At 50.8% G+C, this 27185-nt stretch overlaps 1 protein-coding gene across 1 annotated transcript in view; it reads right to left on the reverse strand.

Moving 5' to 3' along the window:
• Positions 1–120: 120 nt before the first annotated feature.
• The window catches only part of Spen (spen family transcriptional repressor), a 66943-nt gene continuing 39878 nt past the window's right edge, over positions 121–27185 (reverse strand). The window contains exons 4-15 of the mRNA XM_021201313.2: positions 24973–25133; positions 24165–24365; positions 19946–20097; positions 18192–18317; positions 17773–17886; positions 16419–16532; positions 14730–14830; positions 2669–10670; positions 1419–1919; positions 1104–1298; positions 675–833; positions 121–323 (exon numbers count right to left, since the gene is read on the reverse strand). Coding sequence (XP_021056972.1) covers positions 192–323; positions 675–833; positions 1104–1298; positions 1419–1919; positions 2669–10670; positions 14730–14830; positions 16419–16532; positions 17773–17886; positions 18192–18317; positions 19946–20097; positions 24165–24365; positions 24973–25133 — 9958 coding nt within the window. The 3' untranslated portion in view covers positions 121–191. The remainder of the gene's footprint in view (positions 324–674; positions 834–1103; positions 1299–1418; positions 1920–2668; positions 10671–14729; positions 14831–16418; positions 16533–17772; positions 17887–18191; positions 18318–19945; positions 20098–24164; positions 24366–24972; positions 25134–27185) is intronic.

Consider the following 27185-nt stretch of genomic DNA (forward strand, 5'->3'; position numbering starts at 1 on the left):
ACATCCAAGCAGCACCACCCCCAGAGGAGGTCTATCCACAGAGCTGGGCGGCCGAGGGCGGGGCGGCTGGGGGCGCCTGGCAGCCTGCCCCTCTGCCTGGCTGGGTTGTCCACGGTGTTCTTTTTTTTTTTTTTTTTTTTTTTGCAGCAGAGCCTCAGGAAAATGCCCTGAGGTGGCGACCGTTGAGAGCCTCACACAGAGGCAATGACAATCATGAGGTGAGGAGAGATGTTGGAGATGCTGGCAAGGAGATCAGGGGCCAGCCGGGAGAGGTGACTTTCAGAGAACTCACAGGGTGGGAAGATCTGCAGCACATAGGCGGGCTGGAGGAGGAAGAGGAGGAGAGAAAGTGAGTGGGAACTACTGTCTTCATGACCCTTCCACCATGCTTGTACCTGGTAGGCCTTTCCCACAGGGCATCGGTCAGGGCATGGTGCCATGTCACCAGCTCTATACTCAAGGTCAACACTACACCTCTTGGCTATCCCCTACCTCCTCTCTCCAGAATGGGCAACTGGTGACCATTACCCATGTTACATGCATGCCCACCTCCTTCAGGAACCCCTGGGGTATTCTGGTTAGTACTAGAAATATCCATGCCACCAGCAGACCAGCCCTCCTGCCCTGCCCTAAACTGGTCCTACCTGTGGGGTAGGGATGGGACAATGACCAACCTGATTGGAGCCAGGGTTGGGAACATTGATAATCCCTGCTGCTTGCTTGGCCTGCAGATAAGTGATGAAGGCAGCCTTGAGGGACTCGGTCTGGCTCACCACATCCTCCTGGTCACGGCCACAGGGCAGAGCCAGCAGCAGGCAGTAGTCGGTTTCCACCTGGAGCAGAGGGGAATGGTTAGGAGGTCCTGACTAAACAGCATGTGTCCTAACTAAAGTGCTCTAAGATGGCTGTGTCGCAACACACGTGTGCACCTGCGAGCATATATGTGCACGTGTGAGTGCACACACACGAGGTCTAGAGGTATCTCTCTAGCCAAGCAGAGTTTTGCTTATTGCCCGCCTAGAGTATCACTACCGTGTCGTCCTGTTCCCCTGCCACCTTCCCCTTTGAACTGCATGGGCATTCACCCAGCCCTCGAGTCTTACTGTCATCCTCCTGGCGACCCCTTCCAGCTGTGAGGCCTCTAGTCGCATCCTCTGGGCGATCCGCAGTGGGGGACCACCTTCAGAAAGAGGCAGGGACCGGTGAGCCAGGACATTGTTGCCAGAGACGAAGTGGAGCTGCACAGCAGCCGTGTCGTTCTTGAGGGCCAGCAGGCCCTGCCACACGATGGGGTACTTCTGCTTAGCAGGATAAACAGAGCAGAGACAGGGTCATGGCATGCCCAGCGTGGCCCACAGCAGCCTGTGTTAACACTTAGAACAGAGTCGCTGTGCCAAGAGCAGCCTCTGCCATCTCACCTTCAGCAGCTGAACCATATCCACAGGCCGCTGTGGTGTCACGTGTGGGGTAGAGTCTTGTCTGGGGGCTGGCTGGCCATCAGCGTGAGGCAGAGCCAGTCCAGGTGGGGTGCTTGGGCCTGAGTTTGCAGGAACAAACAATGGCTGCTTCGGGGCAGCCTGAGAGGAAAGAGGGCTTGGGAGGTCCGGCTTCATGGAGACCGCCACAGGGGAGGGGTGGGCTGGCTGGGCTGTTTCCACTGGCGCCCTCTGAACCTGAGCGTGTGGTTCAGATGGTCTGTTTGTGGTGATGGCTGGGAGACGAGTCTGCTCCACCCCTCCTGTCTGCGTCCCCTTTGCTTCTTGGGAGACCTGAGGAATCTTGCCGCTCGGTGGCTGGGCAAGCTGGCTGGGTTGGGAGGGCTGGCGGGGCGGGGCAGGCGGGACAGGCTGCGTGGCCTGCGTAGAGGGGGCAGGCTGTGCAGGCTGCGTGGACTGCAAGGGCTCACCTTCAGGGGGCGCCTGGAGATAGAAAACAGAGGGACAGTCAGAATTGGCAGCACTAAAGCCACTGCTCCCAGACAAGAGCTCCATGGCCCAGAGAGGCCCGTGTGTCTCCCGGGCAGTGGAGCCGGCCTTAGTGATAAGCACCTAACCCGCTTCTCACCCTGCAGGCAGGAGCCCGTGCACAAAGCATGAAGAGTCATATCCAAGAACTGACCCGCTCCTCACTCCGCGTCTATGAAACCCCTCTTTAAACGTCCCGTCTAGCTTGCCTATACCTTGCTCGTGTCCTTAGTGGAGGCTGGGTTTTGACATAGTTTATCCTGCTTGTATGCATGAGTGCATGACGTGAGACACAATGGTGTGACACTGTCCAGGTGGAGGTCACAGGACAGCTGTGGATTGCGTTCTCTCCTTCCACTTTGACGATGGCGGCCAGACCCACACTTAAACATATGCCCTCACCCACTGAGGTACCTTGATAGTCTGCCTGTTTTTCTAAGATTTATCTTATGTTTGTGAGCACAGTCACTCTCTTCAGACACACCAGAAGAAGGCATCGGATCCCATTACAGATGGCTGTGAGCCACCATGTGGTTACTGGTATTTGAACTCGGGACCTCTGGAAGAGCAGTCAGTGCTCTTAACTGCTGAGCCATCTCTCCAGCCCCCAAAACTTATTTTATTTTTTGAGCTCTGCTTGTCTCTTTAAACCACAGTGCCCCCAGGTGTGTACCCCAGGTAGGGAAGAAAGCTGGCTTCCTCACCTGGGCAGAAGTCTTGGTCCTGGAGGCTAGGTTGATGGAGGAGGCGACAGGAAACTGAGTGTGTGTGAGCTGCTGAGCGGGGGCGTGGTAGGTGCGGATGTCACCGTACCTGTACTCTTGGAACAGCTCACCACTGGAGTGCACAATCTGCACCCCGTGGGTTACAACCACAGGTGGAGTCAGAGGTAGCCCCTGGAGCTGGCTGCTGGGGGTGACCGTGAGGATGCGGGCTTCACCATGAGGGGGCGGGGCAGGGGCAGGGACGGGGACAGGGACGGGGACAGGGGCTTGGACTGCTTTGGCATCTGAAGTCTTAACCACTTCCTTCACCAGTTGCTGGGTGGCCTTGTTGGCTGGTGGCACCTTTACCACCCCCTCTGTGGCCCTGGGCTGTTCACTGACAGCAGTCACGTGTGGATGCACCATGATCCGCACATCCCTGGGAACTGTGTATGGGTGCAACCGGTACTCGGACTGCATGACCAGCACTTCCGACTGCACTGGGGCTGCAGCCCGAGCCACAGGGAGGTGATAGTGAACCTCTTCCTCAGGAGGATGCTGTGTGGCCAGAGCAGGCACACCAGTTGTGGCTGGCTGGGGCGTGCCCACACGCTGTGGGGCCCTCGCCTCTATCTGCTGGGGCTGCAGAGGGGCCCGAGGAGAGTGCAGTGTCTCTGGCCGGATGCTGTAGGTGATGCTGGGCAGGGTGGGGGTGCTCATTCTCACCTCTCCCTGGGACAGGTGACCTAGAGACACAGTCTGAGTGATGCTGTGGGGGGGCATGATGACAGACTGCTCTGGGTGTATGCTGGAGATGAACTGCGGCACTGGGATGCCAGCAGCCAACATGACCGTGGCGTTGGTGGAAAGCGCGGTGGAGGTCGTGCTGCTGGGGTGGCATGGCCTAGGGAATGGGCCTGGAGTAGGCCCAGCAGGGCGAGGAGAATGGGTATCCGGTTTGGGGGTTGCCAAGTGGGCGATGGTCCTATCTGCTGGGGTGCTGGGTCCAGAAGGAACATGGTTCACCTCTGCAGGCAGTTTGCTGGGCAGGGCAGGAGGGTGATGGGGAGTGAGGGTGGGCCCCAGGTTAGCTGGCTGAAGGACCTTGGTCTCAATTTTCAGCGTGACAGGGTCAGCGAGCTTCTTGTTCGTGGTGACTATGCTTGGGGTGAGGACAAGCTGGTTGTGGACCAGCACCGGGGGGGTGTTAATGCCCTGGGTGAGAACCTTCACTGTGCCACCCTGGGTGACAGGGGTGGACACTGAGAGGTGAATGGGTTCGGGCTTCTCCAGGGATGGCCGGTCCGTCTTCACAGAGGAGATGACAGGAGAGGCGTTGTATGTCTGGGCAGTCAGGACCAGGGTGGAATGGGCAGCCACGTTGGCAAAGGCTGAAGGGGTCTGAGGGCCTTTGGGTGCAGACTGAGTCGGGGTGACAGAGTCGGCTTTCACTTGGGACTTGGATACTGACTGCTGAAACTCAATGTCCATTGCGCTGGCCGGAGGGATCTGGCTGATCTTAGCACTGATCCGCTGTGGGCCTTCCGTCTTCTGTCCCGAGTAGCTCAGCAGCACGACCCCTTCTGAAGTATTCACACGCAGCCCCGCGCCAGAGCCAGTGTCTGCCGGTCGGTCATCAATCACTGACATGGACCCAGGGTGGAAGCGGCTGTTCTCATTGCTGCTGGCCCTCTGCTTGCCCTTGGCTGCTGGGGCAGTCACTGCACCTGTCACGGCTGCTGTGCCTGTTGTGGCCGTCACGCCACAGGCAGCAGTCACAGGGCCAGGGGCAGCATTCACTGTGCCCACCGTGGCGCCCACCGTGGCACTCACCGGGGTGGTCAGGACATTGACAGGCCCGGTGAGGACATTCACGGGCCCCTTTAGGAGATTCACAGGCCCAGCAGGGGTGCTCACCAAACCTTTCAGGGTGGCTACTGAGCCCTTCACAGGGCCCTTTAAGGCATTCACCGGGACCAGAGAGACATTCACCAGACCAGTCAGGGCACTCACCAGGCCAGTCAGGGTCTGAGGAGCTGGCTTTGCCAACGTTATCTTCTGCGAGTTCTCCAGGTCAATGCTAACAGGCATCCGGCTAATAACAGATGTGATTTTAGGGGCAATGACTGGAGCCACCTTCTCTTTGTCGGCAGCCACTGGAACCTCTGAGGCTTGTGTGTCAGCATTTGGTACTGCAGCTGCTGACACATCTTCTAAGGGAGGATGCTTAGGGTCACACGGAGGGGCCGGCGCCTCCTGCAGACAAGGCGCACTCACGGGTTCTGCAATGGCTGTAGTGACACTTGTGGAAGTAACTCCTGTGGCAGATACATATTTGGGGTCCATGAGGATCTTCCTCAGTGTACTGGAGCTGGTGTCCACATCGGAGGCCTTTGTGTCTGGGGGAAGAGCTGGAGATGGGGTGGACTGAGCCCGAGGCTCTTCCTGTCTTGTGATCCACTCTGTCACCTTAGGGGGGGGACTCTGATGTGGGACTCCCCCAGGAATGACAGGAGGTGGGAGCTTTGCTATGGTCACTAAAGGAATTGTGGGTGGTGGTATGCCTGAGTCACTGGGTGGGGTCACCGGGTCACTTTCGATGATTGAGTGCACCTTGAACCTGGCTTGGGGTTCATCATCCATCAGTGCTGGCTGTGAAAGGGGGGGTAGGTCAGGGGGCGCAGGGACTTTGCACGGAGTCTTTTCTTCAGCACTGACTTCCTGGGACAGACTCTCAGCAGGCGGGGTCTTGCTTGGGTCAGAAGTGCACTCGGCAGGAGGGGAGGGGGGCTTCTCACTCTGGTTTTCTTCCTGGGGAGCCTCTGGGGTTTCAGCAGGGATCTCACTCTGAGTCTGCTCAGCCTCGGAGGCACAAGTCTCTGTGACCGCGACCACTTTCTTGTTGGCATTTCTTTTCCGGCGTCGCGTTGTCTTTTGGCGCCCTTTGTCTTTCCGGGGAGGAGTGACTTCCACTTTAGACCCCTTGGCTTCCTGCACAGAGTCGCCGCTGTTTCCTCTGGTTTCCTTGGTGTCTGCAGAGCCTTCCGGTGGATCCGAGGCACTGACTTGTGGGGCAGGAGATGCTGTTGCTGTCCCTGTCTCCACGATTCCCGACACGGCCTCATGGGGCCCTGGCTCCATTCCTTCCCGTGGATGTGTCTGAGACCCGGGGGGAACAGAGGGAGGGGCGGAGAAGTTCTCTGGCTCTCCAGAGCCGTCACCGATGATGGAGCCAATGGCCGCAGCCAGTTCAGTTTCGCTGGCCTGGTGTGCCGGCTTGTGGCCATGCTCAGGGGCAGGCTCTTGAGATGCTCCCGTGGCCGTGCCCTTGTTGGTGGCAGCAGCGGAGGGCTCGGGGAGCTTTGCGATGTTCTGCACAGCCTGCTCCAGCTCCATCTGCCTAGACAGCTGCGAGCCTTCTGGGGGCGCCGTGGAGGCAGCCGCACTTTCCTCCTTTGCTTCCCTGTCAGGATCGGCTGGATCGGCTGGGTTGTTTGCCAGCTGAGGCGAGGAGCCACTTCCCTTCTGAGGGCTCTCACTCTTCTGAGGAGAGGCTGTCCCAGGCCCGGCTTCCTTGTCTGCCACCTGCCCTGCTGCCCGGGCAGCCATTTCCAGGCTTCTGAGATGTGCGGCTCTGTCCATCCCTGACCTTGTACTCCGAGCCCGGCCCCTCTTTGACTTGTAAGTTTTCTCAGGAGGTTTTCTCTCTAGGACCTCAACTGGGAAGGTGTCAGGTCCACTCTTGTCTGTGCCGGGGTCTCTCCTGTCGCGTTTGGGCTCACTTGCTGCTTCTCTCTCGCCCCTGGACTTAGGGTTACCTTCCCTCGTGCTCGCCTGAGCACTGGCCTCGGCGGCAGCCTCAACCTTCTGCTCATTCCTCCCCCTTTTCCCTTGGGGTCCAGCAGCAGCTGCCAACTTCTGAGACCTCGGTGACCGCCAACCCTCAGCAGGCCTGGGTGTCTCCGCCGGCTCTTTCTTCTCCTGCTCGCCCTCTTCGTCGGCACGCCGGCGGGTCTTGGGAGGCCTTCCCCTCCGAGGGGTGGTGGGAACAACCACCGCCTCCTGCAGCTCCCGCTCCAGCCTCTTTCTTGTCACGCGGGGCTGCTCCGCGGGTTCCTTGGCAGGGGACCGGCTCTCATGGTCTGTCATGGTGGCATAGACACTCCTCACATTCCGGCGCCTGCTCCTGCTGAGGGGCAAGCTAGGCTCAGGGTGCTCCGTGTCTCCCCCAGAGCTTTTCGACGCAGTCCTTGTGATCTTCTCTGCCTCCATCTTTAGTTCCAGCAGCTTCTGTGCTTCTCCACGAGGAGAGCTGGACCTCTTCAGCTTTTCCCGGTCTATCCTCTCACTCTTCCTGGTGACAGGCTTCTCCACGATGCTGGCGGCAGCAGCCTGGACAGACGACTTGGAACGCTTGCTCTTGTTGGTCTTCCTGTCTTTTGCAGCGACTGGAGGATTGGCTTCTACATCTTCAGAAACTGGGGGCTGAACTTCGGACGCGACTCCAGCGTTCTGAGTGGCGTCAGGCTCAATGCTCGGAGCTATGTCTGGCTTCTCCATTTTCTGTTCTTCAGCTTCCTCAGACCTCTGAGTCGGTTTTGAAAGGGGCTGGGGACTGCTAGGTTTCAGGTCTACACTGCTTTCTACCTGGGAAACTGTGGTTCCGGGAGTCAGGGGCTCAGCATCCACACAGGGAATGGCATCAGTAGCCGCACTTTCTTGAGGAGCCGAAGGTGCCACAGCAGTAGTGCTGTCCTGGCCGTCCTCTCCGAGGGGTGGTACATCTACCTGCTTGGGCTGCTCCATGGGTACAGACACAGGCTCAGACACTAGCTTTGTTTCTTCCGAGACAGAAGTGGGCTCCACAGGCTTCTCTCCTGACGGTGAAGGAGCCTCCGCTGCCTCCTCAGCCTTCTCAGGGGCTGAGGGTGCTGGTTCTGGTGTCACGACGGTGTCGGCAGGAAGCCCAGTGCAAACAGGGGCTTTCGGCTCCGGCTCTTTAGTCTCTGCGGCAGGTTCTGGGGTCTTGGGCTGAGTCTCCGGCTCCTCCTGCTTCTCAGCCTCTTTGGGCTTCTGGTCCTTCTCCTTCTCCTTCTGCTGCATCCGTGTCAGCTCCATGAATCTGCTGTGGAACAGAACCACTGGCTCCTGCACCGAGTCACTCATGCTGTTCGCACCCTCGGATGCCTGCCTGCCATACAGCCTCCCGGGAGGGAAGTCCGACTCCTCACTCTTCCTCTCAAGATGCTGCAGCCTCTTGGAGTCTTGCTCAAAGATGGAGCTATGTAAGAACCGAGAGGCAAACAACTCCTGCCTCTCCTGCTCCTCCTCCCTGTGCTCCTCCTTTTTATCATCCACTTTCCCCTCCGAGTCCGTCCTGATTTTCTTCTTCTTCATGTACCAGGACGGAATAGGCCTGGGGGCCGAGTCAACCTTTTCTTTATCTTTGTTGTTTCGAAAATTAGCAAACCGGGAGTCCCAGTCAAGGAAAGACCAATTTTCTTCACGGGACGAAGAGAGGGATTTGGCTCTTTCCAGCAAAGCTTTAGTGTCTGGTGTGATTGTCTTATCCAGTGCAAAAGAGTAAAATTTATTCCTTTCTAAAGAACTAGAGAGTCTTTCATCTCGCTCACGTAGTTTTTGGTCTCTGTCCCTCAATAAAAAAGACAGCCGAGGGCTGTCATAGAAGCTGGAAGCTCTGGGGGACTGGGACCTGTGCTCGGCGTCCTCATCAGAATCAGAGGGCACCTCACCAGGTTCCAGGTCACGCACAGACCTCTTTCGTAGACTGTCTCTCCTAATTACACTGTTTGGGAAACTGACATCAAACCGGCTGGGGTCCTGTTTCATTGGAGGGTCCCACCGGTTTGGTTCCCCTTCAGAATTCAAGACAGACAGTTTGATTTTGGCCGTGTCTGCTGCCTGTTCTCTCTTGCCAGAATCATAAGGATTGCATTTTAATGGATCGTCTCTCACGGCTGCGTTAGGATAGGGGAGGCCTTTCTCATCCCCTTTAGGGGACCCTTTTACTGACATTAGCCTAGGGGAGCCCACGGGATCATTGTCTTCATGGAAGGAACCGTGGCGGACACTCGGAGAACAGCTGGTTCTTTCTGAGTCCTCGCTGATCTGGCGTGAACTTCGGTAGTTTCTCTCTCTTTTGGTACAGATATCGAAATCCATGTGATCCATCCTTCGTTTCTTGCTGGGCGGGGAGTCATCAGTGACATCCTGAGGGGGCTTGCCCACCTCGTGGACAAGGCTGCGCCTTTCGTAGTCATCTACATCTTTCTTCGGACTGCCAAACTTCTCAGCCTTGGCTATCTCCATCTCCATCCGCTGCTTCCGGCGACTCTGCTCCATCTGTTTTCGGTAGCTCTGCGTGTGATCAATGTCAATGCCAAGTTTCTCTTCAGCATTCCCTCCGTGGGGCTTCTCCTGGCCTGCTCTGTGTTCCGCTGGTTCCTCACGAGGCCGGCAGTAGTTTTTCCTCACCTCCTCTTTCTCAGGCCCCTGACTCTCCAGGAGCTGCAGCTGTTTGGGCTGAGGTTTTGAGGGGATGGCTTTTTGGGGCTGGGCTTCTTGAGTCTCCACAGATCCGTGCGTTGGTTCTCCCAGTCCTGAGTGTACGTCTGAGCTGGGCCGAGAGCCAGGCCCTGCGGAGACAGCAGCAGGCTCCTGGCAGTCTTTGGGACTGAGAGCTGAATTAAGTCTTTCCAGCTTAGTTTTTTTTGATTCCCTTTTAAGGATTTCTTTTCTCACAGGCTTTCTTTCAGACTCTCCATCCCTCAGCAAAACACCATCTCTTGATGTGTCAGGCTGCTTCTTTAAAAGCACTCGAGTCTCCTCTGTCTCGGGGCTGGTTTTCTTGATTTCTGGTTTTTGCTTTTCTATTTTCAAGCCAGAATCTGCAAAGCGCCTTTTCCTGGCTTCCAGCTTCTCCAGGTCCAGGGCGCTGAGCTCGGGCGTCTGCTCGGCCTTGAGCTGCTTTCTGAGCTTAGCCCTGCCCTCCTTATCCCCCACCTCCACGTGGCTCGAGAGGACCTTCTCCCTCAGCGCTTTCCCTCGGGCTGGGTCCGACTTGACGGGCTCCCCCTGAGAGGCCTGGGGTTTCTGGTCCAGGGCTGCTGACTTGGCGGCGTCGCGGCCGAGCCTGGCTTTGAGCTTCTCTGGGGGTGGATGCTCGATGACCTTGCCTTCCCTTTCCTTCACTCGGGTCAGAACCACGCAAGGCACGAGCTCCAGGCGGTTCTTGGCTGGCCCTTCCTTGTCAGCCCTGTCTCTGCTGAGTTTGGTGGAGCCCCGCGGTTTCTCGGGGCTCGGCTCTCGGTCATTTTCCTGCTCTGTTTCAGAAGGCTGAGAACTAGGCGAGTGAGCCTTGCCTTTGCGCTTCTGCCTCTCAGGTTTGTCCTTTTCTACTTTCTCCTTGCGGATTACTCGTCTCTCCCTCTCCACCCGCTCAGGATCGAAAGAGCGTTCTTTGTCTGTCTTTTCAGGTTTCGCATAGCGCTCCAGCCGAGCCTTCTCCAGTTTATCATACCGTGGGGGAGACACCGAGCTGCAGCTTCCGCTGCGCTCCGAGGACCGGCGGTACAGCCTCCTCTCAGAGTCACTTGGCAGTCTCTCCGAATGTGCAGGAGATACCCCAGGGCTCTGCGGACGACGCAAGTGCACGGGGCTCTGACTTCGCTCTATGGGCCTCCTCTCGTGGTCGCGGTCGGATTCAAATCTCTCCCGTTCTCGCTCTCGTTCTCTCTGCCTATAGCTGTATTCCCGAATATCCTGTTCATAGGGATCACTCCTATATTCTCTGTATTCTCGAGGCTCGTCATAGTACCGGGACTCATAATACTCCCCTTGGTACGTCTCCCACTCCGAGTAAAACTCTCTTCCCCGAGCTTGGTAGTCTCTCCTGGAGTCCTCAGGGTAGGTGCCTGGAGTGCGAACATTTTCATAGTATGTCCGATCTTGACTGTACTCATAGGACCCTCTTCGTTCCTCTCTGCCAAACATCAGAAAGATTATGTTATTAGCTCCTCTGTCTGCTCCTCACTTCCTGTCCCACCTCTGCAACCCCAGCACTCAAGGGACAGAGGCAGGAGGTCGGCACGTGGGACCTGGCTCAACTGTCCAAGTTCAGGCCAGCCCGCAGTGCACGGTGAAACTCTCACACACGGCAGCTCTGGCACCCTCTAGAGCTTACAGTCACTTGGCCAACCGTAGGTGCTTAGCAGTTGCTCCTAAGCCAAATGAAGCACTGAGGATTTAAAAGCTGGCCACCTAATAAGATTCAAGTGTAAAATGCCAGGTTTTCATTAAGCTCTGGGCCTGCAACTCACTCTGTAGGCCAGGCTGGCTTCCAAGTTACAGAGATCCCCTGCTTCTGCCTCTGGGGCGCTGGGATTAAAGGGAACAGTGACCACATGCCCAGCACTGACAGTTATACAAAAAACTCAATAATCACGAATAAATGACACATATTTAAAGAGACCCACTGCTACCTACCTTTACCTCACTGTGCTAGACTGTATATATGTAGACATTATTACACTGTACATCAAATTTTTTGAGAAGAATGTTTCAAATGTTTAATATCTCAGGGCTAGAGAGGTGGTTTAGAAGTTAAGAGCACTTATTATTCTTGTAAAGGACTCATGTTAGTTCCTAAAAACTACAGGATGTCTCACAACTGTCTACAACTCCAGTTCCAGGGACCCGATGCCTCCTTCTGACACTTCCTGGGGCACCAGAGATACCTGGTGCACAGACACTCACGCATAAAATAAAAATAAGGAACTGGGGAGGGGGAGGGGAGGGAGAGAGTGTTTTTCAGAGGGGAAACCAGGAAAGGGGGTAATTATTTGAAATGTAAATAAAGAAAATATCCAATAAAAAAGAAAAAAATAAGGAACCGGCAGGTAGATCTCTGGGTGGTGGAGGCCAACATAGTCCACAAAACAAACTCCAGGCCAGCCAAGGATATAGAGTGAGATCTTGTCCACCCCCCAAAAAAAAAACAAAAAAACAAAACAAAACAAAAAAACCACCAATGTTTGTTGTTGTTTTTGGTGGTGGTTCAGTTTTTTCAAGACAGGGTTTCTCTGTATAGCCCTGGCTGTCTTGGAACTCACTCTGTAGACCAGGCTGGCCTCAAACTCACTGAGACCTGTCTGCCTCTGCCTCCCGAGTGATTCTATGTTAAAACAGTGTTTTCTCTCCCTCAACCCTGTATAATATACGCAAGTGGCGAAGGCCTGAGGGCGATGTTGGGACTTATCCTCTAAAGCCTTCAGCCTTATCCCTGAGGTCGGCAGCGTCTCCCAACCAGCTAAGCTAGCTCTGGTGATCCCTCTCTGCCTCCCAAGACTAGGGTCACAGGCAGGGGACCATACCCACCGGCATTTATGTGGGCTCTGGGCATCTGTACCCCAGTCTTCCTGCTTGGACTGAGCCATCTGCCCTGCCCTGTTAAAATATTTTTGATACACTGAGTTAACTAGCTCCAGGGTTAGAGATGCCTCGGCAGTTAAAGGCACTTGTTCTTGCAGAGGACCTGGGTTCAATGCCTAGCACCCACGAGACAGCTCGTAACCACGGGTGATTACAACTGCAGGATCCAGGGCTTTACTCTGCCTTAGGTGGATACCAGGCATTCACATGATGCACTGTTCACAAAAAGAATTAAAGACAAAATTACCTTCAACTTTTCTGCTTACCTAAAAAAAAGTTTTTTTCCCTCAAATTGCCAGCTAACAAATTAAGACTGGCTTTGAGTGCTCGGAGACACTCCCTAGAGCCACTTGTCCCGTGTACTAAGAACAGGAGTCACTCAGCGACCAGCCCTTGCCACATGAAACTGAACATGCTCACACAAGAGGGACCGTGATTCCTTCACATCCATTCCCTGAAACACTTCCTGTGTCGTGTGTCTGACGTGTGTGATGTCTGAGGACAACTCTGCAGCCTTGGACCTCCCTTCATCTGGGTTGCAGGGATCAAACCAAGCGCAGGCCCTCATGGCAAGGGTCACATCTGCTGAGCCATCTTACCAGAGAATTTTAAGTGAGAAATGTTCCCAAGTGCCAAACTCCTGAAAGCTAAAACCTAAGGTTTTAAAGCAAAGCATAGTGGTACACACTGTAACTTCAGGAGGTGGAGACAGGGACATGACAAGTTCAAGATCAGCCTATGCTACATGAGAATATGATGGTAATTATACAATTATAAACAAAAGTAAACATCTGTCCACACTACATAGTTACAGATCAACAGTCCTCTAGTGTGTGAGGACAGGCCTGTCATCCTAGCTACCTGGAGGCTGAGGTAGGAGAACCACAGGTTCAACGCCAACCTAGGCTGCAGAGTAAGCTCAAAGCCAACTAACTCAAGGAGACCTGGAGGTGTCACTGGCAGCCATAAGCTTCAATCCTCAATACTACCCACACACAACCAATCAATAATCAATAAAGTAATCAATCATGCTCAGTACCACCCACAAATAAAGTAATCATGCTCTAGTTAACAAGCCAGTGGTGGTAAGCTGTTCCGTCTTGGGTGGGTGAGACTGGTTCCCTCTAGCAAGTATTCTCATCGACTGCACAAACCTGGTCTTCTCCTGGCCTCGCCCTCTGCAGCTCTGACAGCACTTTGGCTGACTGTAACAGACTAACAGTAGTTAAAACAACAGCTCTTTAGCTAGATGTGGCAGTGCATTGGATCCCAGCACTCAGGAGGAAGAGAAAAGCAGGTCCCTGAAACTGAAGCCAGCTTTGTCTACATAGAAACTTCCAGACTAGTAAGGTTTAGTGAGGGTTACAAAGTAAGATACTTTAAAAAAAAAAAAAAAAAAAGGGCTGGTGAGATGGCTCATCGGGTAAGAGCACCCGACTGCTCTTCCGAAGGTCCTGAGTTCAAATCCCAGCAACCACATGGTGGCTCACAACGAGATTTGACTCCCTCTTCTGGAGTGTCTGAAGACAGTTACAGTGTATTTACATATAATAAATAAATAAATCTTAAAAAAAAAAAAAAAGAGCCCAGCAGGGGTGGGGCACGTCTTTAATCCCAGTACTCAGGAGGCAGGCAGGTCTCTGTGAGTTTGAGGTCAGTCTGGTCTATAGAGCAAGTTCCAGGACAGGCAGAGCTACACAAAGAAACCATGTCTACAACTAGACACATACACACACACACACACACACACACACACACACAGTGTTACTAGGCACAGTAGAGTAATTTAATACATAAGACAAGGAAGTACTGCCCTCTGGGGGAGCAGACACAGTGTGTCTATCCTGTCTAATATAAAGTAGAGTGCAACTCCCTTGACTGATTATGACCTGAGCCACACCCTTGTCTTTCCAGTCTATGCTTTTCACAGCCACACACCCGTGGTGAGGGTGCACGCTGCTCACTCCCTCTACACCACATGCCCTGCTTTGTGTGTGCGTGTTCTTATCGCAGGGGAGAGCCAACTGGTGCTAGAGTAAAATGCCCTGTATTTGATCCTTGGCCCAACGAGCAAGACAGAAAAGTAAAGCCATAACTAACCACAAAGGACACCTAACGAGCGACAGCTGAGGCTGGCTTCTCTGCCTGTGATATCCACTCTCAAGAGCATGTATGCACACACACACACACACACACACACACACACACTCCTTAACAACTTATTTTGCTGGGTCTATGAATCTCAATAATTTGAGTGGGGAGCAGAAGAGAACACTGGAATGCACTGAGCATGGTGGATCCATCCCTTACAGAAAGAAGTTCAAGGCTGTTTGCCTTATCACAGAGTAGAGGGAATTCACCCTACTGAAAGGTGATGCCTTGCATGTCACACAAGAACTTTCAGCAGTTAGGCTATGGTGAACTGCTCAGGTTAGAGAGGAAAACCTATCTGACTATGGAGATTCATCCTGAAATCACCCAGGACAGAGTAAAACTCAACGCACTGACAGGTGGGAAGCATGGGCCGATGCTACCCCGTGAGCTCAGTAACAAGTGACGTGACTGAGGGATGCAGGCTTATCTATCTCAGGGGTCCTGAATAAACACCTACCTTCTCTCTGTTAGCATTTCATAGAAGTCTCTCATATCCTGACCAGATTTCTCCATGCAGTGATAAAATGCCAGTTGGCTTTCCCGATTTGCAAAGTCCACCTTTTAAAAAAAAAAAAAGAATTTATAATATAACCCATTACTATAGGATGAACACATGTAGAATAAACATAAACAATATGTAAAAGTATTTAAGAAATTTCAGATTTCAATATTGGAAGTTTTTTCAGACAGGGTTTCTCTGTGTAGCCCTGGCTACCTGGAACTCATTTTGTGGACCAGGCTGGCTTTGAACTCCGAGTTTCTCTGGCCTCTCCTCTGCCTCCTAGAGTTGCTATTAAAGGTGTGCACCACAGGGCCAACCACTAACTCGTCTAATTTGAGGCCCATGCCCGGCCGTGCCTGGAAGAAGAGGAAGCTGAAGCTGGATGGCCTAGAGGGTGGGACCCCACACGGCCCTGCCCCCATAGCAATGGCACCATAGCTAAGGATTTCCTGCTCTACTCTGGATGCAAATCCAGCTGTCCTCAGAGGCTGCCTGTGGCAGCTGACAGGGACAGATCCAGAGACCCACGGCCCACAGCCCGCAAGGCGCTGCAAAGTGCTCTGAGTGCATCCATGTCATGGTCGCAGGCTTGGTGCCTGGGGGCGCCTGACAGTGGGAGTGAGAGTGTCTCTGATGTGAGACTTGTGCCTGGGCTCGGGGTATCCTGTGCCATGCTCAGTGCTGTCACTGGGAGGCCTGCTCTTTCTGTGCGGTGACTGGGTGGGGTGGAGGGAGGGGAAGCTGTGGGAAGGATGTAAAATGTGTGCTCTTCAACGCCCAGCCAATTTTGAAGTTTAAGAGAAGTTTTTTTTTTTTTTAAATATAAGACTCTGAAATTTTATACAAATATTGACAGCTACATTTTAAGGTCCCAGAGCCCAATCAGGAGTGAGAGGGCTGGATTCGATGCAATCTCCAAACCAAGGAGAGGCTGAGGCAGGATGGTAGCGATCATAAGCTTGGGGCCAGCCACACACAGAGTTCGACCTTTCCCTCCCACATGCCCAAGACAGTCAGATAGGCAGTCTATCAACGGGCAATCTGCAGTGCAGGTCAATTTTCAGAATAACCATTACAACAGGACACAGAGGACAACACAACTCCAGTGACAGGCTGCCAAGCATCAATTTTATGTCCTATTGCCAAAATATAACTATATTTTAGTCTAATCATTAGTTCTTAATACATAACTGTGCCAAACAGCCAATGAATAGAAAGCTTTTATAACTAAACATTAACACTAACACACACACACACACACACACACACACACACACACACACACACACACGTGCACGCACGCACGCACGCTGCCACAGGGAGCTTCCTTGACCAGTAAGAACACCCGGCACCCAGGAAAGGAGAAAGTCTTCGAGAAGGGCTTATATTTTGTCCACAAATAGCAAGCATGAAAATTCTAATATTTCCCCTAAACTCCGAGGACAAAGAAAAGCATGTTTTATAAACCACTCCATGCTGGTTATCTACAAAAATAAATGTGGGTAGAGATCTGAACAGATTTTGTTTGTTGCTTCTGTTGCATGTCACCCTATGTTGCTTCTGTTGCATGTCACCCTATGTGGACCTTCACATTAAAGGTATAGGCGCATGCAGCCTCTGGCCTTCATTAGTCACTGTGCACACCTTAATCTTATTCCCGCCAATTTTCCTGCCCTTGGTCTCCTTGACAGCCACCTGTGCATCCTCAATCTCGCTGTAGAGAACCAGAGCCATGCCTTTCAAGCGGTCAAACACCACCTGGAAAAACAAAACAACAACCAATCAGGAGCCTTATCCGCTGGTCCGTGTGTCAGTCCCAACAAAGCTTAAGTCACAAGGATGCTACTAAGAAAAAGTACTGTATTTAGAGTACTCTAGAAAAATGTGGGCTTTTCCAGAAGAGGCATGTCTTAATAAACACACTAAGCTCGGTGTGTAGAGGCATGGGAATCATGACACTGAGGCTCCATATTTATCACACCTTTATCTTTCTATATTTTTACTGTTTTCCTATTGTCTTCACTGTAAGGAGACCGTTCTAGCTAAGGCTCAAAGTAATGGTAAGACCACAGAATGGCCTGAGACCCGTTTCCTGCTGTTTATAGGTGCTACAGGAGCTAATTCTATTGTATGTACTTACACATAGATCAAATCTATGGATAAAACGCACAGACAGAGAGCTTGCCTAGCCCATGCATGACCCAGCGTCCAGTCCCCAGCACCACAACAACCGGGAAGCCTCTGGTCCCATTTTGGTTTGGCTGTAAGTTCTCTCCCCCTCTCTCTACCCCAGCCCTGTGCTGTTATCAATCCACACAGGGTCTTATCTGTAGCACATGGCAGACTTTTGATTGTGGCAATCCTCCTGCCTAAGCCTACCTAATGCCGAGATTACAGCCATGACCCACCATGTCTGGCTATGAGACTGGCCTGTGCTGGGATTAAAGGAGTGCGCCACCACGCCCGGCTGATGGGAATTGAACTTAGGACCTCTGGAAGAACAGTCAGTGCTCTTAACTGCTGAGCCATCTCCTCAGCCCCTAAAATCCTATTTTACTTAACTGTATATAAAGGAGTCCAAGACTTTCCTAGGATCTTGCCTGTTTGGGAAACAGCTTCACTGTTAATGATTGCAATGCTAGTGACTAAACCCAGAGCCTGACCCAACGGACCATAAATCTAAATGTATTTTTTTAAAAAAGGTATGCATGTGTCCCCATACGCATGTGCACGTGTGTGCAGGTGCCTGCAGAGCCCAAGAGCGTGTTGGATCTCTGGAGCTGGAGTCATAAACAGGGCTGAGTCCCCGGCCTGAGTACTGGGAACTGAATCTGGGGCCTTTGCAAAGCAGTAAGCACTTGTAAGCACTGGGCATCTCTGCAGACCTACTGAAGAGCATTTTAAGACACACAATATTAAAGAAAAGGAAACGTCAACAACAGAAAGACAAACCGAAGGACAGAATATTAAGAAAACGAAGTCAAAAGCAAGCGCCTACCTTTACCACGGGCCCGTATCGGCAGAAATGCCGAGTTAAATACTGATCAGACACATTTGAAGAAAGCCCATCTAACCACACACAGTTGGTAGGCATGCTTTTTCCAAAACCCAGCTGAAATTAAAAGGGAAAATTCTATCACCACAGATCACAATTACAATCCAATCACCAAGTTTTCAAAAAAGCTAGACTTCTATAGAAATGCTGAGTCAGTTGTGTGTGCGTGCATGCTGTAACTGGGTTACTGAGCCAAGGAGCTCACACATGCTAGCACGTGTCACCTGCCAACGAGCCACACCCTCAAGTGTTCAAATAATGTGTACATGTAACTGTCCTTCTACAGCCCGAAAACAGTACGGCCCTACAGTTCTAAAGCAAATCAAACAGCAACCACCCCCCCGAGTCCTGCAGCCGCTCACCTTGAGGCGGTTATTTCCAAGGTACTCTCCATCCATCTTCTTGATGGCCTTACACACACTAGCGATGTCACAGTACTGCAGGAACGCATACTGAGGCACTCCGTTCACCTTCTTAATATCAATGTCCTGAAAGAGCCAACCAGGATCACTTAGCAATGTGGCAACAAGAAGCCAAGGAGAATGATCACAAGCTGGATTCTCGGTAACTTCTTAGATGGACCATGTATGCAAACACACTGTAAACTGCAGGTGTAAAGACCGCATTTAACGAAAGCAATCCCACATACGGCTCCTGGAGAGAAGCAAGCGTGTGCAACTCAAAAAATTTCAAATCCAGGGCAAAAAGAAATTCTTAACAAAGAAAAGGTTACCTACTTAGTGAAATACTTAGAGGTAATTCCCTTTGGCATTGTCAAAAAAAGCTTTAGTAGAGCCAAACCCTTTAATACAATACCTGAGCTGGGCATGGCGGCACTCACCTTTAATCCCAGCACTCAGGAAGCAGAGGCAGGCAAATCACTGTGAGTTGGAGGCCAGCCTGGTCTACAGAATGAGTTCCAGGTTGGCCAGGGCTACACAGAGAAACCCTGTCTCGAAAAATACAAAACAAAACAAAGAAAAGAAAGAGAAAGAAAACAAAGTGAGCAGCACATGCTGTCGTCCCAGAACTCGGAAGGCCGGAGCTACTGGATGCTCAAGGCCATCTCTGCCATTCAAGGGCCGAGAGGGATACAGGGGGACCAAGCTCTCACTTTTTCTCAAAGGTTTGTTAATTGTTATTTTATGTGTTATGGGTGTTTTGTCTGCATGTGTGTTTGTGCAGCACATGTGTTAAGTGCCTGCACAGGCCACTGGCTCCTAGGGGAACTGTAATTATAGAGGGTTGTGAGCCACCAGGTAGGTACAGAAAATGTAAACTGGGCCATCTGCAAGCACAGCCAGTGCTCTTCGTCACATCTCCAGCCTCCCTTCTTCAAAAACAAAAACAAACAAACAAAACACCAAATAACGATTTTGAAAAGCCACTTGAAATTATAAAAGTATTTATTTCTTTTTGGGAAAGAGTCTATGGCCGGAAAGAGAGCTCAGTGGTTAAGAGAGGAGCTGAGTTCGGCTCCCAGCGCCCACTTCTGGCCGCTCCTGACCACCCTAACTCCAGCTCCAAAGGTCTCTGACACCCCTGGCCTCAGTGGCACAACACACAGACAGACATAACTACGTGTCACAAATACAAACCAAATTAACCTCAAAACCTGTGCCTAGCTACCCTAGAACTCACTCTGTAGACCAGGAGGGCCTACACAGCAAGATACCTCAAACTTTTTAAAAGGGGCTGGAGAGACGGCTTGGTGTTTAAGAGCACTGGCTGCTCTGGTAGAGAACCCGAGTTCAGTTTCTAGTATGTACCTGGCAGCTCCAGATCACCTGGGAATCCAGTTCCAGGAGTCCAGTGCCCTCTTCTGACCTCTACAGTGCACAGACACATCATGTACGGACATATATACAGGCAAAGCACTCACACACATACTCCTTCCCCACCTCCCCCATGGGAGAAAAGCAGGTTTCACACCCCAACTCCCAATACTGCAGAGGCTGAGCAGAGACTATCAGTTCAAGGTAAGCTTAGAGGACAAAAGAGCAGAGCACGGGGGAAATCTGAATTCATCCTTAAATATCACATACCCACATCCACTCTGTGCCCTATGCTTAAGTTCCACAGGGATCTATGGCATTTTATCGCTAAAGCAACATACCACAATTTCTCCAAAGCGCTGAAAAATGTTTCGAAGGTCATGGTAAGTAGTCGTTTTTTCAAGGTTCCCAATAAAAAGAGTTCTCGTTGCTTTGGGGTGAAATTCATCTATCCTCTCGTCCAAGGGCCGAAACTCATTTTCACTCTCTGTTTCTGTGAGTGGACGGGGCAGAGCAGAACAGCGTGCTTTAATACACTCTCCAATACACAACTGGCAAACGACCTCATTCTGCACTTGGTGGACAAGCATGTACCCTCTGCAGTCAGGAAACAACGCTGACAGGCCTGGAGTGGCTGCACAGCCAGCACTGTTTCAGAAGACAAGGAACATGCACACACTGAACACTTCCCTCTCACACAGAGGAAATTCATGAGAAAGGGTTTTGTTTGTTCAGGTTTGTTTTGAAACAGGCTCCCACCATGTCTTAAGTGGCCTTCAACATACAGATAATTCTGTGAGTTGTATGTAGACCAGACAGGCCTTCCTTGAACTCAAAGATATATTATCTGTCTGCCTCTGCCTTCTGAGTGCTGGGATTAAAAGTGTGCAACACCATGACCAGGGCTACATTCATCATTACAGTGTACGTACATAATGTGAGTGTGGGGACATGTGAATGGAGGTCAATGGACTATTCATCAGTGGGTTCTCTCATTCACCTCTACTAGGGCCCCAGGGGTAGACTCAGGTCACCAAACAAATGTATTTTGCCCTCTGTTCTGGAGGGAGGTAGGGAGGGAGGGAGGGAGGGAGGGAGGGAGGGAGGGAGAGGGAGAGAGGGAGAGAGGGAGAGAGGGAGAGAGGGAGAGAGGGAGAGAGAATGAGAGAATGAGAGAATGAGAGAATGAGAGAATGAGAGAATGAGAGAATATGAATATGAAACTATAATTTGGTTAGGCGTGGTAACACACACCTGTAATTCTAGCATTTAGAAGGCAGACCAGGAGAGTTGAGAGTTCAAAGCCAGCCTGTGCCATAGAGAGTTCCAGGCAACTGTGTGCTATACAGGGCAACCCTATCTCAACAATACAAAACAAACAAACAAACAACCTACAAATACTCTATAATCTACAATGAAATTCAGCTTAGCAGTAACAGCTTCAATTCATTGGCTAGTTTCATTTACTTTCGAGATTTTAATGATACATTCCATGTACTCTACATTAATGTAGTAATTCAAATGTCTAAATCAAGACTTCTGGGGGGTGTGAAGATGGCTCTGTAGTCAGGCACTGGCTGCTCTTGCAAAGGACCCAGGTTCAATTCCCAGCACCCAGTTCCAAAGGATCCAACACCTAGTTTCCATGACTACCAGGCACACACATGTACACAGACATATATGCAGGCACAAGACCCATACAAATACTATCCTGAAATAATTAATTTACAAAGACTTTCAGCTGTAAGAGTAACCATGTAGAAAGTGACTCGATTAACGTGTGGGCTCTCTTTGGTGTTATGCGGTTCCTAACAACTTGTGTAAGGTTTCTTTCCATTTTGTTTTATAATGAAAAGCCTTGCTCCAACATCTAAAGTAATCACAGCTTTGTTAGAGCTCCACTTATTAATGCAGATGCAGACACTCAAAGCTTTGACAGTTACAGCTCAGCACTACATGTTCTCTACTTATAAAAACGTAAAACAAAGCTGGACGTGATGGCGAACGCCTGCAACCCAGCTTAGGAGGCAGAGGGAGGTGGATCTCTGAAAACAGAGAAACCCTGTCTTCAAAAAACAAAACAAAAAATAAGATATGTAGACAAGCTGAGGATATAGCTCAGAAGTAGAGCACTGTGTGGCGTGTACAAAACTCTGAGCTCAATCCTAACTCTTACATACATAGGCATGCATACACGCAATGAAGCCAGGCACAGGAGACACACTCCTGTAATTCCAGCAGGTAGAGGCAGAGGAATAGAGTCTGAAGCTAGTCTTTGCTACAAAGCAAATTCAAGGCTAGCCTGGGCTTCATGAAACCCTGTCTTAAACAAACAAAAGATGAACTGAGCATGGTGGTCTCCATCTCTAACCAGCACTTGGGAACTGTAAGCAACAGATGCTGACTTTAAGGTTGGCCTGCTTTAAATAATAAAACTGTCTCAAAAGAATGAGTAACAACCCAACTGTTTTTGAATGCTACACACTAAGATTAGAAGGCCTTCTACTAGAAGGCCTTCTACACTAACCATCTTAAACTATCCTTACAAGCTTAAAGATTGCCATCTTACATGGATGCCCCTGAATTATATCTTCATTAGTTAACAACTAACTGATGATTGCTTAAGACCTACATGGTTAGGTACACACTGAGTATTTCTCAAGAGCTGTATAATGTCTGCAGCAATCCAAGGAGAACCCCTGATACCTGTGGTGATGCTCACTTGTAACCTAGCACTCCAAAGGCTGAGGCAGGAGGACTACCTTAAGTTCAAGGGAATTCTGGACTACACAGTGAGTTCTAGACTAGCCTGTGCTACACAGTGAGACTCTGTCTCAAGAAAACAAAATAGTAAAGAGCTCGTGATCTATTCTTAGTTGAGTATAATTTGGGGCAGCATGTATACAACTCAGTGGGTAAAGGGACAAGGAATGCCCTCTGGATTCTGGTATGATGTGTCATCTGACACCTGAGAGGACCTTAGAACTACGTGGCTGTGTGGTGACGACTTTCTAAAGTAGGGTAACAGGTGGGGAGGTGACCCTAAATGTGGGTGGCAACTGCGTTCAGGCGCTGATGCAAATGAACAGCCACCTCCAGCTCCCAACTGCCTCTTCCAGACCCTGAGACGGACACCAGAACTGTGAGCCAGAGCAAACCCTTTCTCTCTTATGTCACCTTCACCAGCAATGACTACAGTAGCAATATTCCCAAATGCCATTTTAAAATGTCATTATAAAATTACTAGATATAAATGTAACTTTACAATACCCACTTTGCCAATATTATGCTGGACTTAATGTAAGAATTATTTACATATTCATATGAACAGTATATATTCTTTTTTATCAAATAAGATGAACAGTCTAAGATTTACCATAGAAATGGGGCTATACATTCTATTCAAAGTCTTAGTTCACTTTTCTCAGAGTCACAAACTCACTGCCTAATCCTTTAAACTGCTCACAGTCTATTTAAACATTCAAATTCTGAATCAGGTAAGCTATGGTGAGGCCACTCGGCTTTAAAACAAGCCACTACATGTTTTCTGAAAGGGACAAAAACTGACCAGAGCCATGGAAGAGACCTCCAGCCTTACAGGCGGGGGCTTACAGCGGGCCAAGCTAACACAAGTGTTTCCTTTTCGTTCTCAGGGGTCGGCCACATCCACTCCCACTGTCCTCATGTCTCAAAAGACAGGCCTGCGTCTGCTCTGAGACATTAACAAGCAGGTAACAAGCAGGAGTGCTTAGCTGCGTGCACCTTCTGTCCTCTAACTAAACACTAATCTCATGTCACGACCCTGAAGAAAGACTGGGTGTTGGGGTACCCGTGGTCTCCGCGATGCAGCCATTGAGTACTGCGCTGTCTCCCTTCTCTGCCTTTCACTTCTTTTTAACGTTTTCGTCGTTTATATGTGTGAATGTATGCCACGTGTACGCGGTGCCCAGAGACCAGAAGAGGGTGCAGATGCCTGCAAATGGAGTCGCAGGCGGTTGGGAGCTGCCTCATATGGGTACTTCGAATCAATCCCAGTGTCTCTGCGAGAGCAGTGAGTGCGGGCTCTCACACTGAGCACCCTCGGCTGTTCACTTTCACACTAACTCAAGTCCCGAGGATGATGGCTGAGCCTAGCTTAAGGCAGCCTCCAGGGTCCAGGCTCTGATCCAGTAACGAGACAATCCAAAATCTGTAATAGTCACCTAAAATAGCAGATTTAATTTATGCTGGACAAAATGCAAATGTCTCCCTCAAATGATATTAACATGTAGGCTAATTCTGGTCTCACTCTTACACATCAATCACTCCCATCCTTTCGGGAAGGCTGAGTCCCGTGTGGCCGGAGCTGCAATCAGACCCTGAAAGGGACAAGTATCTCCACGGCAAAAGCACAACTCAGTGCCCCACCCAGTGACTGACCACTCAGCTACCCTTTAAAAACCAGGACACTGGGCCAGGACATTAAGAAACGAAAGCAGACAGCGCCAAGCCCTAAATACCATTCACAGCCCGCCGTGGGCAGCGTGCTGTTCTGACTGAAAGCCAACTCTGCGACCTCACCTGGTCCTACCCACGCAGTCACCTCGATCTGCATGCCGAAGAAGAGCTTCCCCTTGGATGCTGTCAGCGCTTTTTCTTGGTCCTCTTGCTGCCGGAAGAACACCAGGCCGTACCTCTCCTCGGAGGCCCCGTGGGTCTGCACTGACGTCACCTTGCCAAACTTCTTAAACTCGTGGAAAAGGCCGTCTTTAAGGCTCGTATCTACAGAGCCAAACAAGACAAGCATATTCTTCTCATGGTGCCTGCAACCCCAGAGCAAAGTGCTTCCCCCAAACCAAAATATTTAATCTAGAAAAATATCTACTTCAAAAGCAAACCATGTTCTGACTGTATCCGTGATATTCATGTACGTGTGTGTGTGTGTGTGTGTGTGTGTGTGTGATCCCCATAAATAAAACACTATAGTTCCCGTGCCTGCCTGCTTTTCTGAGTTTCAACTCTAAAGCCCAATTGCTGCTTCTGTCTATCTTGCTGCATACAATGAGAATCCTAAGCCTGATGTCCCTGAGCCTTGCTTCCTTACCGTGGCCAGCTGACTGCCTGAGGATGTCCCATGCTGACCCTGCCTGCTTCCCTCACGGCATGACTTCCCTCCTCCCCCTTTTCCTGCCAACGGGTTTGCTCTCAATGCTTAGCAAATAAGCCCCGTACAGTTATTTATACTCACCAGCTTTTTGTTTGCGACATCAAACGCTAATGAGCCACAGAAGCAGGACTTGTAAACTGCCCCGCCCACTCTAGCTCCAGAGAGCGCGCCATCCGCCATCCCCCTCAGCTGGGAGGAAACGGCACTTGTATAAAACTTTACCTGTAGAGCGCACTGGAAGATTCTGAACTTTGATCCCAAAACTTTTCCGGGGCTCATCTTTTTCAAGGGACGAAAGCAACTGGGAAGCGGGTGCGGGGACGGCAGCCGACTGAACCGAGCGGGCCGGGGAGTCGTCACTGGCCGTGCTGCTGGAGTCACTACTGCAATCAGAACAGCAAACACACAACGGGGGACACAGACCTTAGTAATGACAGACAGAAGGAGAAACGTGAACAAGGAAAACCGCAACAACTAGCTATCGGGGCCACGCTGAGGCCAAGGTTTCTGGAGTCTACACTTGGTCCTCAGAGGGCAGCTCACACTGGCTGAGTCCGGAAAGAAAAGTTAACAGTCTTTCGCCAACACAGGCCACCAAAAGGCAACTGCAGCTTCGACGACCCTCTCAGATCACTGTATCTGTCATCCAACATCCTAGAGGCGGTGGCACTAAGATTTGAGAGTTCCAGACTAGCCTGGGCTACACAGCAAGACCTTACCTCAAAAAAGCAAAGAAACACATCACTGTATGTGGTTCCCTAAGAATATCAACAGTGACAACTGTGACGAACGACGGAGTCGGCTCGGGAGATAGAGCCTGAATACTGGTTCCGGAGGAACACTGCACATTCCTTGGACAGGTCACTTAAGCTCTTGTGACTGTTACGCATACATGACTCAAGGCAAACACAGCGTTCACCTTTCAAGCAGATGCTACACACAGCCTTAGGACAACAGCATACAGGATTTTTACGAATTTTATGCATGAAACAAACTTCAAGCACAAATTTTTCCACATGTTATGTCATACTGGCCCCAGAATTTCAAATTTTGGTACATTTCAAGTTTGAATTTCAAGCTAGGGATGGCATTGGTAAGAGCACTCACTGTCTCTCCTTAAAGAGGACAGTCTCCAGCACAAGTGTGCATGTCACTTTCCTTCTAGACTCTTGAGTGTCTGAGGATGAAGTGCAGCAACTTACTTGAGCCTTGTCAGCGTGGCTTCTCTGTGGGTAATGGAGGAGTGGCAGTAAATAAAGTGGACTTTATAATATTATATGTAAGTACACTGTAGCTGTTTTCAGACAAACCAGAAGAGGGCATCCAATCTCATTACAGATGGTTGTGATTCACTGAATGGTTGCTGGGATTTGAACTCAGGACCTTTGGAAGAACAGTCAGTGCTCTTAGCCGCTGAACCAACTCCCCAGCTCTTGTTCCAATCCCACTCGCTGAGGCTGTCTTCAACCAGAAGAAGGCATCAGATCCCATTACAGATGGTTGTGAGCCACCATGTGCTTGCTGGGATTTGAACTCAGGACCTCTGGAAGAGCAGTCGGTGCTCTTACCCACTGAGCCATCTCACCAGCTCCAGGGTATATTTTCTTAAGCTCAGTAAGAAAGCCAGGGGTGATGAAGTGGGTCTCTCGCTCCTGGAGCTCCATGGAGGTTAACAGCAGGGTCTCGGGCTGAGGCTGCCGCTGGCCTGGCATTCACTGGCAAGCCTCACTGGGATTTACTGACTCTTGAGCCACTACACCAGACAAGTTATATCTGCTTAGGGTCCGTGTGTTGGTTTTTTGTTCTGTTCGAGCCAGTCTCTCACTGTGCAGCCTTGGCTGGTCTGGAAGCGGGTATTAACTTAGACTCACCTGTTTCTGCCTTCTGAATGCACACGCCATGGTTCGTGCCTGCGGAAGCAGAGGGCAGCTCAACAGGACTGGTCCTCTCCTTCTGCCACAGGGTTCTCAGGAGCAGATTCAGGGTATCAGGTACCCGGCAAGCACTTTTATCTACTGAGCCGTCCTGTCGACCCCTCCCCCCATGCTGTGTGTCTTTAATGTGACCTTGTGTGTAGCTTGTGGTTGCCTGCTCATTTCCAAAGCCAGAATTTAAGGTCGTATCCACGTTTACTTGCTGTTTTTGTTTAAGAGAGCATCTTGCTATGTAGATCTGGCTAGGCCTAGAACGTGTCCATGATCTGAGCAGACTATACTTGGTGTTTGCGTATGTATTCACTGCTAAGTAATTTGGGTCTATATCCATAACATGGAATGAAATGTTTCCCTCAATAGTTTGTGATTAGATGACATTGTGTATTCAATATTGTGGTCACCCTGGGCTGATGAGATGGCTCAGCGGGTAAGAGCACCCGACTGCTCTTCCAAAGGTCCTGAGTTCAAATCCCAGCAACCACATGGTGGCTCATAACCATC

Source organism: Mus pahari, chromosome 6 (assembly GCF_900095145.1).
Source record: "Mus pahari chromosome 6, PAHARI_EIJ_v1.1, whole genome shotgun sequence".
NCBI lineage: Eukaryota > Metazoa > Chordata > Mammalia > Rodentia > Muridae > Mus > Mus pahari.